The sequence below is a fragment of the Heterodontus francisci genome, chromosome 10 (genome assembly GCF_036365525.1).
Source record: "Heterodontus francisci isolate sHetFra1 chromosome 10, sHetFra1.hap1, whole genome shotgun sequence".
Taxonomy (NCBI): domain Eukaryota; kingdom Metazoa; phylum Chordata; class Chondrichthyes; order Heterodontiformes; family Heterodontidae; genus Heterodontus; species Heterodontus francisci.
The window spans coordinates 16,799,431-16,812,645 of record NC_090380.1 but is presented as its reverse complement, the minus strand read 5'-3'; the positions used below and the strand labels follow the sequence as shown (position 1 = coordinate 16,812,645).

Sequence of the window (13,215 nt, the reverse complement as noted above, 5' to 3'; positions counted from 1 at the left end):
TGCCTTCCCATACCTTTTTAGCCGAAGTGGTTTTATTTTTGTGAACTGTGTGTGTGTTAGGATAAATAAGGGGCTTTGGCATTTCAATTTGTAATTATGTTTTACTTCATTGTTGGTTAAAACTTGGTTTATAATAAACTGACAATTTTGCTGTTTATTGGAGAAACCTGGTTGGTGTACTTTATTCTGGGGAAAAGTAGAGTATATGATTGTTTTGGTAAGTGGGAAACTTTAAATATATATTGTGACCTGTGGAGAAGTGGGCTGAATTAACTGTGCACTCCTCCTGCCTCGGTTATAACAGTTCCCTTCCACTTTGTTCCCTGAACATTCAGCCCCAAACTTTTGGTGATCTGCGCTAATATCTCCTTATGTGGCTTGGTGTCAAATTTTGTTTGAGAAAGCTCCTATGAAGTGGGTCATTTTATTATATTAAAAGTTCTATGTAAATGTAAGTTGTTGTTGTTGCTGTTGTCACTGCTAATAAAGCATCTTGTGATGTATCCTAGCAAAACACTTCCTTTTTTTTTAACTTTCAACAGTATTCAGCTGATGTGCAGTGTTTTCCATGTGTATGATAACATTTACATTTCAGGTTGCTTTAAAAGCTTTACAGTAAACATTCCATCAGAATTTTCCTGAATGTATGTGGTGTCTCTTGTACTGGTTATGTTTATATGTTTAGGTTTCTCATGTGACAGTGTTTTGGTCAGTCATCCGAAACGTTACAATACAATGGTGTAGTAACTTGAAAAAAGACTTTTAAAATTTTTAAACCATTTTACAACCTTTTCAAATATATGTTATAGATACTATTTCAACTAAAAAGGCATCAGCCCCTGATGGTGAATACAAGAAGGAACGTGACTCTACCAACCACCCAGACATTTCTTGCAGATCTTCTGGTCCAAGTGGATTTCCTTCACGGATTTTTATTGCACACAGACAGCATGATCCACATTTTGCAGAGGATGATCTTCAGTACAATATTCCAAATGAGTTCACACTGGAGGATTTTTTTCAGGAACCTAGTGCAACTGTTCCACCTTTGGAGACTAAAACGATAGTTTTATCCCGCTACAACTATAAAAAAATTGTGAAGCTCCTTGCATCTAAGTTATGGAATCAGAACCAGGAAAAAGTGAACATAGTAGAATTGCCTATCGATGATATTCCAGTGGTATTGAGAAGAATCCCTCAGAGACAGCATATTATTGGTATGATATTTCTACAGTTTGGGAAAATTACAGATATAATTCTAGGAATGTCTCACTTACTGTTAGGACCAGATGATGAAGGGGTCTCAAGCTCCCCTTTTGCCCCTTCTCTGGTTTGACCGCAATAGGCGTTTATCCTTTTAACACAGTGAGCACTTGCTCCTGTTCCTCTAATATAATTGTAAATGAACCAATCAGACAGGTTTTATTGAGTTTAAACAAGAAAAATGTGAGTTTATTAACCCTAACACTCTAAACCGATTAAAATTACTAAAATAAGCGACACATCCACGCTCACATTCACACGAGAGGCACACACACATATAGATTATAGAGGATAAAACATAGTTGGGAGGTTGGAGTAAAGTCCGTAATAAATAGAATTTAAATACTGAAGATTAGACCCAGAGTCCTTAGTTGAAGTTGTAGTCCTGATGTCCTCGCTGGGAACACGGTTCGAACTTGTTTCTCAGGTTCCAGAAAGCAGAAGAGGGGCTTTATCCATGTCCCCTGGTTGCTGTGCTGGGCTATGGGTTTGCAGCTGAGACTTCTCTGGAACTTTACTGGAGAGAGAGAGAGATGCTTTCTTGGTGGGTTTCAGTTACAGTTTACCTTCTGAGTCACCACTTGCACATCTCTAGAGGGCCCAAGCAGTCCTGTGATAGGATCACCTGTTTGTGTTGGAATGAGAATCTTTTGGAAGGGTCTTTGAAATGCAAGGTTCTCCTCTCGAGCTGTTTAAACATTCTTGGTGGGCAGGAGGGTTGGCTCTTTCAAAGTCAATGGGTGTCGATGGCTTTTGACGCTCAACATTGACAAGACTATTTCAGATAAGTGAATCAGAGAGCACCTCTATTGTTCTGGTTAGGCTGAGTAATCACATCTGTCTCCAGTCTGATTCTTTAGCTTTTCATGTGTAAATTGTGCATGACCATCTTGGCTGCTCTGTTCTGTTTTTTAAAAGTTATTTGTAACAATTTCAGTAAAAGTCTCAGGCAAAGTTCCACACGATGAAATGAATATTTTCCATTTGGCATGTGGCGTTTCTGTCCCACCTCCGTACCACGCCAAATGAAATATGAAAAATGGAGCATTTCATTATAGGAGATTAAAAAGAGAAAACACAGGAAAACACGCATGCATTTTTTCATTCACTCTCATCCACTCAGAAATCCTAAAATTGTTGCAGCTTGTCTTTTTCTCTCTGTAGCAGTAGTGCTGATTTAAACTGCCCTTTTTCCCTTGAGGTTGTTCTGGCATGGCTAGGTGTTGTACAATGGGTTTAAAGTTTCTTTAGTTTGTAATAAGCTGGGAATGGACATCTCAATAAACATGTGGTTGCTGGGGAAGCTTGGTGTATGCACATTTTCATAATTGTCTAGGGGAAGTTCTCCTTTGTGCACGAGCTTTGACTCCTTAGCTGCTATTTCTGCAACATGTGGTTCTAACCCTTCAGGTTCCAGTACCTTGCTAATGTCTCTCCCCATCGTAATAGTGGATAATAAACAATTTAGAGGTGTCTGATATTTCCTCCGGGCCTTTGTTCTTGCTGGAGTCTGAAGTAGTATTGTTGGATTTGATTAGCCCTAGGTTTGAACTCTGATCCTGGGAGCCTCCAGTGGGTAGATCCACTCTGACCTCACTTTCAGTGTTCTGGTGAGCCATACAAGTGCTTCTCACTTTAGGGCATTTTTGTTCCCCTTTTCTCCTGACTGTGGGAAGGGTCTCTTTGCTAATCTCCCCATGTCCTCTGGGACATTCCTGCTCACAGGTATCTGTCTAGATTCCATTGCATTCTCCTGCAACACATCGACTAGGTGAGACATCACCCTCACTGGCCTGCCTTTTTAGGAACTTTCTTTGTCCCTGCAGGTTTCGGTGAATGCTGTTGGCAGCCCTGGTACGGTGCTCCTGTTATCTGCATTTACGTAGGAGGATATGGGGTCTAATTTTTCCAACATTTTGGGTTTGGCTGACTGGACAGTAGGGGTTTCATTTGGGAATCTTCCCGACCCTCCTTTAATTTGTCCTCACTGTCTTTTTCGTCCCATTCCTCCCTAATTCTCTGCCAGACCTGTGCTTTCTGCCCCCTTTTTGTTCTCAGCAGGGGGTCCCTCACAATTCACCAGCCCTCTGCTGAAGGGTCCTCCAAAAACCAGTATAGGGATTAGGGGTGAAGATGTAACTGCAGGTTGGGGCTTCCCCTCAACCTGGTACATGTGACAAGTTTTACAGTACTCCAGTATATCCTTGTGGAGCCTTGGTCAGCTAAACTGCTGTGTTATGCGGGCTTTGGTTTTTCGTACACCGACATGGACAGCCATTGTAAGTTCATAGGCCATTCTTAATATTTCTCTACGGTACCTCGGTGGCACCACTAACAGATGAACCACTGTCCACTCTTTGTCCTCAGGTCTGTGAGGAGAGCTGCACTTCCTTATCAGCACCTCATTCTTTACACTGTAGCAATCAGGGACTCCCTGTGCTTCACTTTCAGTTTGAACAGCCTGTGCTAACTTCCTTAATACTGGGTCGGCTTGCTGAGCCTCAACTAGGGAAGATTCGTTTAACCCATTCCCTGGGTCCTCTAACTTCCCAGAGAAAGTTTCAGACAACCAGACAGCATGGTCATCTGTCTGTAGTGCCAATTCAGTATCCTCTGAGAGCGCTGGTTTGGCCATGGCCCCAGTCACTACACAATCAGGGGAATTGCAGGGGACCGTATCCTGTCATTTCCCTATCTCTCTGACCACCTTCTGTCTCTCTGCCACTACTGGGGAAGCTACCACCTTCACCCCCGCCAGATCATTACCTAGGAGCAGATCAACCCTGTCCGCAGGCAAACCAGAGACAATCCCCACGGTGACCGGTCCCGAAACTAGGTCACGCTGCAAGTGCATCTGACGTAAAGGTACGGGTGTACAGTGCCCTCCGATACCATTCACGACCATCCTCATATTTACTGTACTCTCTGGGGAAAGGTTATGCCTTTTGCGAGCAAAAGGGATCTGGTGGCCCCTGTATCCCTGAGTGTGACGATGGGCTTGCTTGCCCCATTCGAGGAGTATGGGGTTACTCTCCCTTTAGATGAAAAATCCTGATAACCTTCAGGGATCTTATTAAATTTTCATGCACCCACATGCGTATGTTTCCTGGGTCTTACTGCTGTTGCAATTAAATCCACAGCCTGCTCTGCTGCGCGTTCCATCAGGGTTCCTTCTGCACTGGGTGAGTGTTCTCTGATTAACCCTACAGGCTTTCCCTGTAGTTTCCAGCAGTCAGCTCTGAGGTGACCTGCCTTATTACAATGGAAACACACAACCTCTGGCTCTCATTCCTGCTTTCAGCACTATTTTGTTTGGTTTGAGGAGGGCCCCCTGTGTGTCCAGCTATTCTCTCTCTCTCTCCAGACTGTTTGGGCTCCTATCAACCTCCCACCTCTTATCTTTTTCAGTTTGTGGGGGTGACTAGGGAAGGTTTTTCCTTGGGGAACCGACTTGTATATCAGAGCAAACTCATCAGCTAGAACTGTGGCATGCTGGACCTTTTGTTCCTCTACATGGGTTTTTATACAAAGAGGGCAAGAGTTTTTAAATTCCTTGAGTAGAATAACCACTCTGAGGTTTTCATACGTGGGCTGTACTTTAAGAGGCCTCAACCACAGGTAAGTTTGATCAGCCTGTTTCTGAAGGTTTCGGAATTTATGGTGGTATGCTTCTGGTACTAGCTCATATGTCCTGAGGATAGCATTTTAGTCAATTCATAATTTAATGAACTTTTCATTTGGCAACAGGGAATAAACCTTATGGGCTTTTCCTGTTAGCTTGCTTTGTAGCAGGAGGGTTCAGCTCTTGGCTGGCCATTTTAACTGTCTAGCAAGCTTTTCAAAAGTGTCAAAAAATGCTTCCACATCTCCCTCATTGAACTTTGGGATCAATTGGGAGAAATTTAAGAGCTCAGTTCATGGATCTGAGCTGTGTAGCCTCCGTATTGGCCATGCTTTCACTGGGGGTTACCCTATTGCCCCCCAGCTAATTTAAGCTATCATAACTCCCTTTCCTCCTCTTCCTTCTGGAGCATTTTTCTCTCTCTCTCCCTGTCTTCCAATTCAAGTTTCCTTTGTTGCAGTTGTATCTTAGCTAACTTTATCCTGTCTGAGTCTGACTCCAATCTTGTCTCTGCATCTTCAAGTTCGAGTGAAAAATGGTTGGCCACAAGTCTTCGGAGTTTGGATTTCTTAGCTTTTGCACGGAAAGTAATCCCAAAGTGCCCAGCCATATGTTTCAACTCTTCCATAGATAGGGCCTTTAACTTATCCCAAGTTACTTCACCCTGGCTTGGGAAGGTTGTGACCTCGGATGCGGACATGCTAGTATTCTAGCAACAGAAACCACAAGAATGTTTTTGGGCGGCATAGTGGCGCAGTGGTTAGCACCGCAACCTCACAGCTCCAGCGACCCGGGTTTGGTTCTGGGTACTGCCTGTGCGGAGTTTGCAAGTTCTCCCTGTGACCGCGTGGGTTTCCGCCGGTGCTCCGGTTTCCTCCCACAGCCAAAGACTTGCAGGTTGATGGGTAAATTGGCCATTGTAAATTGCCCATGACGTAGGTAGGTGGTAGGAGAATGGGGACATGTGGTAGGGAATATGGGATTAATGTAGGATTAGTATAAATGGGTGGTTGTTGGTTGGCACAGACTCGGTGGGCCAAAGGGCCTGTTTCAGTGCTGTATCTCTCTCTCTCTATAAAACATGTATTGAAGTTTTTTTTTATTGGGATCAATTTGGTTTCCCACTTCCCACTGAGGGATCTGGGTGTTCTTGTACATGAAACACAAAAGGTTAGCATGCAGGTGCAGCAAGTAATTAGGAAGGCAAATGGAATTTTGGCCTTTATCGCTAGGGGGTTAGAATTTAAAAATAGGGAAGTCTTGTTACAACTGTACAGGATGTTGGTGCGGCATACAATTTTGGTCCCTGTATTTATTCCTTAGACAGCACCTTCCAAACCCGCGACCTCTACCAACTAGAAGGACAAGGGCAGCAAATACGTGGGAACACCACCACCTGCAAGTTCCCCTCCAAGTCACACACCATCCTGACTTGGAACCATATCGCTGTTCCTTGACTGTCACTGGGTCAAAATCCTGGAACTCTCTTCCAAACAGCACTGTGGGTGTACCTACCCCAAACGGACTGCAGCGGTTCAAGAAGGCAGCTCACCACCACCTTCTCAAGGGCAATTAGGGATGGCCAATAAATGCTGGCCTGGCCAGCGACGCCCACATCCCATGAATGAATTAAAAAAAAGGAAGGATATACTAGCATTGGAGGCAGTTAAGAAAAGATTCACTAGGCTGATTCCTGGGATGAAGGGGTTGTTTTATCAAGAACGACTAAACAGGTTAAGCCTTTATTCATTGGAGCTTAGAAGAATGAGAGGTGATCTGATTGAAACATATAAGATTTTAAGGGGGCTTGACAGGGCTGATGTTGAGAATATGTTTCCCCTGGTGGGGGAATCTCGAACACGGGAACATAGTTACAGAATAAGGGGGCACACATTTAAAACTGAGATGCGAAGGAACTTCTTCTCTGAGGGTGGTGATTCTCTGGAATTCTCTACCTCAGAGTTGTGGAGGCTAGGTCACTAGGGAGGAGGTAGATAGATTTTTTGAAATCTCGGGGAGTCGAGCAGTGTGTGGAGCACTCCCGAAAGAGGAGTTGAGGCGTGGACAGATCAGCCGTGATCTTATTGAATGGCGGGGTACGCTTGAGAGGCTGAATGGCCTACTCCTGCTCCTATTTCTTATGTTTCAATTGCTCATTTTTCTGTGGGTACAATGCCGGACTAGAGCCCCCAAATTTCTGTTACGACCAGCTGAGGAAGGGGTCTCAAGCTCCCCTATTGCCCCTTCTCTGGTTTGACCACAACAGGGTTTATCCTTTTAACACACCGATTTAACTTACCACCTCAGTGAGCACTTGCTCCTGTTCCTCTAATATAATTGTGAATGAACCAATCAGACAGGTTTTCTTGAGTTTAAACAAGAAAGATGTATGTTTGTTAACCTTAACACTCTAAACCGATTAAAATTATCGAGGGGGTTACAAAAATAATAAAGGACGAAACTAAAGGCTGTGTATCTGAATGCACGTAGCATTCAAAACAAAACAGATGAACTGAGAGCACAAATAGAAATAAATAAATATGATCTGATAGCCATTACAGAGACATGGCTGCAGGATGACATGGATTGGGACCTGAATATTGAAGGGTACATGGCATTTAGGAAGGACCGGAAGCTAGGAAAAGGTAGAGGGGTGGCTCTGTTAATTAATGATGGTATTAGCGCAATAGAGAGGGATGACCTAAGTTCAGGAAACCAGGATGTAGAAGCAGTTTGGGGAGAGATGAGAAATCATGAATGCAAGAAGTCACTTGTGGGAGTGGTGTATAGGCCACCTAATGTTAACCACACTGTAGGACGGGGTATAAAGGAAGAAATAATGGCAGCCTGTCAGAAAGGTGCAGCGATAATCATGGGGGATTTTAACCTATATATAGACTGGAAAAATCAGATGGGGAGAGGTAGCCTAGATGAGGAGTACATAGAATGTTTTCGGGATAATTTCTTGGAACAGTACGTCCTAGAGCCAACTAGAGAGCAGGCTATGCCAGACCTGGTATTGTGCTATAAGATAGGATTAATGACTTCACAGTTAAAGCAGCCCTAGGTAGCAGCGATTATAATATGATTGAATTTTACATTCATTTTGAGGGAGAGAAGAGTGGGTCCAAGACCAGTATTTTAAACTTAAATAAGGGCAATTATGAGCGCATGAACGCAGAGCTAGATAAAGTAATTAGGTTAAGGGATAGGTCAATAGAGATGCAGTGGCAGACATTTAAGGGGATATTTCAGAATACACAGAATAGATACATTCCAATTAGAAAGAAAAATTCCAAGGTGGGGGAGGGGGGGTGGTGGAGGCGGCGGGGGTGAGAGACCCGCCATCCATGGTTAACTAAAGCAGTTAAAGATAGTATCAAACTTAAGTAAAAAGCATATAATTGTGCAAAGATGGGTGGCAGGTTAGAAGATTGGACAGAATATTAAAAAAAGCAAAGATTGGCTAAAAGATTGATAAGGAAGGTAAAATTAGAGTACGAGAGAAAGCTAGCTAGAAATATAAAGACAGATAGTAGAGTTTCTATAGATATTTAAAAAAGAAAAGAGTTAACAAAGTGGTCCTATAGAAAATGAGTCTGGGGAATTGATCATGGATAATAAGGAGATGGCAGATGAATTGAACAAGTATTTTGCATCGGTCTTCACTATAGAGGATTCAAGTAACATCCCAGAATTAGCTGTAAGTCAGGAAATGGAAGGGAGGGAGGAACTCAAGAAAATTACAATCACCTAGGAAGTGGTACTGAATAAATTGTTGGAGCTGCGGGCTGACAAGTCCCCAGGTCCTAATGGACTTCATCCTAGGGTCTTAAAAGAAGTGGCTTGTGAGATAGTTGATGCGTTGTTTTAATTTTCCAAAATTCTCTAGATTCAGGGATGGTTCCTCTGCACTGGAAAATAGTGAATGTAACTCCTTTATTCAAAAAGGGAGGGAGACAGAAAACAGGAAACTACAGGCCCGTTAGCTTAACATCTATCTTAGGGAAATGTTAGAAGCTATTATTAAAGACATTATGGCAGAGCACTTAGAAAAATTGAAGGTAATCAGGCATAATCAACATGGTTTTGTGAAAGGGAAATCATGATTAACCAATTTATTGGAGTTCTTTGAGAGAGTTACATGTGCTGTGGATGAAGGGGAACCGGTGGATGTATTGTACTGAGATTTCCAGAAGGCATTTGATAAAGGTAATTGCAAAAATTAAAATCCCATGGTGTGGGATGTAACGTACTGGCATGGATAGAGGATTGGCTAGCTAACAGGAAACAGAGAGTAGGCATAAATGGGTCAGTTTCTAGTTGTCAAGATGTAATGAGTGGTGTGTCACAGGGATCTGTGCTAGGGCCTCAACCTTTTACAATTTATATAAATGACTTAGATGAAGAGACTGAAGGTATGGTTGCTAAATTTGCTGATGATACAAAGATAGGTAGGAAATTAGGTTGTGAAGAGGACATAAGGGGGCTACAATGGGATATAGATAGGTTAAGTGAGTGGGCAAAAATCTGGCAGACGGAGTATAATGTGGGAAAATCCGAAGTTGTCCATTTTGGCAGGAAGAATAAAACAGAAGCATATTATCTAAATGGTGAGAGATTGTGAAGCTCGAGATGGAGAGGGATCTGGGTGTCCTAGTGCATGAATCACAACAGGTTAGTATGCAGGTACAGCATGCAATTAGGAAAACTAATAGAATGTTATTATTTATCGTGAGGGGAATTGAATACAAAAGTAGGGTGGTTATGCTTCAGCTATACTGGGCATTGGTGAGACCACATCTGGAGTACTGTGTACAGTACTGGCCTCCTTATTTAAGGAAGGATGCAAATGCGTAAGAAGCAGTTCAAAGAAGGTTTACTCAACTAATACTTGGAACAGGTGGGCTGTATTATGTAGAAAGATTGGACAGGCTAGGCTTGTATTCTCTGGGATTTAGAAGAGTAAGAGGCGACTTGACTGAAACATATAAGATCCTGAGGGGTCTTGACAGTGTGGATGTGGAAAGGATGTTTCCCCTTGTGGGAGAATCTAGAACCAGGGGTCACTGTTTGAAAATAAGGGGTCACCCATTTAAGACAGATGAGGAGAAATTTTTTCTCTGAGAGTCGTGAGTCTTTGGAACTCTCTTCCTCAAAAGGTGGTGAAAGCAGAGTCTTTGAATATGTTTAAGGCAGAGATAGATAGATTCTTGATAAGCAAGGGGGTGAAAGGTTGTCAGGGGTAGGTGGTAATGTGGAGAAATCAGTTCAGCCATGAACTTATTGAATGGTGGAGCAGGCTCAAGGAGCTGAGTGGCCTACTCCTGCTCCTAATTTGTATGTTCGTATGTACTAAAATATGCAACACATCCACGCTCACATTCACACGAGAGGCACACACACAAATAGATTACAGAGGAACAAACAGAGTTGGGAGGTTGGAGTAAAGTCCGTAATAAATGGAATTTAAATATTGAAGATTAGACCCAGAGTCCTTAGTTGAAGTTGTCATCCTGAAGTCCTCGCTGGGCTACACACGTTTCGAGTTTGCTTCTCAGGTTCCGGAAGCAGAAGAGGGGCTTTATCCATGTCCCCTGGTTTCTGGCTGTGCTGGACTGTGGGTTTGCAGCTGAGGCTTCGCTGGAACTTTACTGGAGAGAGGGGGGGAGAGAGAGAGAGATGCTTTCTTGGTGGGTTTTAGTTACAATCTGACTTCTGAGTCACCACTTGCACATCTCCAGAGGGCCTAAGCAGTCATGTGATAGGATCACCTCTTTGTGTTGGAACGAGAATCTTCTGGAAGGATCGTTGAAATGCTAGGTTCTCCTCTCGAGCTGTTCAAACATACTTGGTGGGTGGGGGCGGGGGTGGTGGTTAGCTCTTTCAAAGTCAATGGGTGCCGATGGCTTTTGACAATCAACATTGACAAAGCTATTTCAGATAAGTGAATCAGAGAGCACCCCTATTGTTCTGGCTAGGCTGACTAATCATATCTGTCTCCAGTCTGATTCTTTAGCTTTTCATGTGCAAATCGTGCATGACCATCTTGGCTGCTCTGTTCTGTTTTTTAAAAGTTATTTGTAACAATTTCAATAAAAGTCTCAGGCAAAGTTCCACACGATGAAATGAATATTTTCTATTTGGCATGTGGTGTTTCCGTCACACTTACAAACAGGAAATTCCTGCTAAAAGCTGAGATGACGATCTTTTCAGGGATTTAGAAAGTAGATTTTCCTGATTAACTTCTGAATAATATATTTGGAATTGTAGTAACTAAAGTTGGCTGAAGTATCCCTGCAGTGGGAGGAGGAGGGGACGGGTGCTAATATATTAGCCAGTATTCCTACTCCTCATTGCCATACAGCAACTACTGCTGAAAGTGCATATGTGTGGAGAATAGTTGAGAACAGGAAGATTCGAATCTGCTATGTCCTCTGTAGCAAAATAATGTAACAGCACTCATTTTAAAGATTCAGACAGGATGTATGGCTGGTAAAACAGGTATCCTAGGGAAGAGTCCATGCCTTTTGGACAAGAAGTGAGATGCCAAAATTGGCAGACACAAAGGGAAAAAGAACTTATGGAAGAAATGCAGGAGTAACAATTTTTGAGGGATCCCTCCACTGCTCCCTGCCAAACCCTGGTCATAAATGGTGTTGTCTGAGGAGCTCCAGATACTGGATCTGAGATCACATTATAATGTATATGACACAGTGGATGAAGGCCGAAGAAGGAAGTACTGTAAATTTGGGCCAACGCTAGTGCAACGGGGGGGTGCTGGCAGTGGTTGGTGCATTGGGTGAAAGCAAATGGGGCCTCTGGTGTCAGGGGGTATCAAGTGTCAGGGGATTGGGACAGTAGAAACTGTTGCCAGGGCCTGAAGGTCGGGAATCTTGGGACTGGGAGAAACCACGATTGAAATGGAGCTTGTAATAAACGTTGACTTTTTTTAAATGTAGGCAGTTTATAGCTTTGGTTTTCCACAAGGAGCTAGTTGCCTTGGTGCAAACCAATGTTGCAGCAGGGACCTGAAACAGGTGTTAGGCTCTTTCTTCAATTCATTCATGGGATCAGGCCAACGCAAGTAAGGACAGCATTTATTACCCATCCCTAATTGCCCTTGAGCAGATGGCGGTGGACTGCCTTTTGAATACAATTGAGTGGCTTACTGGGCCTTTTCATCAGACAGTTAAGAGTCAACCACATTGCTGTGGGTCTGGAGTTACATATAGGCCAGACCAAGTAAGGAATGGCATATTTCCTTCCCTAAGGGACATCAGATATATGTAAAGAACCTGTTCTACTTCAGGCATGGGTAAAGGACACTTCTTTGTTCTTGCCCAGCATTATGAGTGGCACATTTTCTGCCTGCCATTTTGGAACCTTAGGAAGCTGTTTTACTCCTGCATGGCACAATTTAACCCCTTTGTGTCCATTCTCCCAGCATAGAAACCTGCCACTAGCCCTGGGGGGGAATGATTAGGTGCCATCAATGGGCTTGAAATCCAATTCAGATGGAGAGACTTGAAAGCTTCTGTCAGTTGTAAGGGTCCCCTGCCAAATGATTATAGGCTGTCAGAGCTGCTAGTTTTGGGCATGGCCGATAGAATCACAGAATTGTTACAGCAGGAAGGGGTTCATTCGGCCCATCGTGTCTGCACCAGCTCTCCGAATGATCAGTTTATCTAGTTCCATTCCCCCACCTTTGCCCCATAACCCTGCACATTCTTTTCATATAACTGTCTAATTCCCTTTTGAATGCCTCAATTGAACCTGCCTGCACCACACTCTCAGGCAGTGCATTCCAGACCTTAACCGCTTGCGTGAAAAAGTTTTTCCTCATGTCGCTTTTGCATCTTTTGCCAATGACTTCAAATCCGTGTCCTCTCATTCTCAATCCTTTCATGAGTGGGAACAGTTTCTCCCTATCTACTCTGTCCAGACCCCTCATGATTTTGAGTAACCCCCATCAAATCTCCTCTCAGCCTTGTTTTTAAGGAAAACAGTCCCAACTTCTCCAGTCTATTTTCATAACTGAAGTTCCTCATCCCTGGAACCATTCTCGTGACTCTTTTTTTGCACTCTCTCCAATGCTTTCACATTTTCCTGGCGTGCGGCGCCCAGAACTGGACGCAGTACTCCAGCTGAGGCTGAACTAGTGTCTTATACAAGTTTAACATAACCTCCTAGCATGAGTTCCCTGTAAATCAGCAGAAATTGGTAATAAATTAGTACTGCCTCAGAGAAACTGTGAGAAAGGTTGGTGTAGGAAATGGAAGGTGAATTGCTTAACAGAATCATAGCAATACCTGGCTTTGAAGTATGGA

At 43.3% G+C, this 13,215-nt stretch overlaps 1 protein-coding gene across 7 annotated transcripts in view; it reads left to right on the top strand.

Moving 5' to 3' along the window:
• The window catches only part of LOC137374312 (leucine-rich repeat-containing protein 63-like), a 126,136-nt gene that overhangs the window by 10,724 nt on the left and 102,197 nt on the right, over window positions 1-13,215 (top strand). For 6 of the 7 annotated variants that reach the window (XM_068040168.1, XM_068040164.1, XM_068040167.1 and 3 more), the window contains exon 3: window positions 810-1,217. The exons of the other annotated variant lie outside the window; for it this stretch is intronic. In XM_068040168.1, the coding sequence (XP_067896269.1) occupies window positions 810-1,217 (408 nt within the window). The remainder of the gene's footprint in view (window positions 1-809; window positions 1,218-13,215) is intronic. 7 annotated transcript variants of the gene reach the window in all.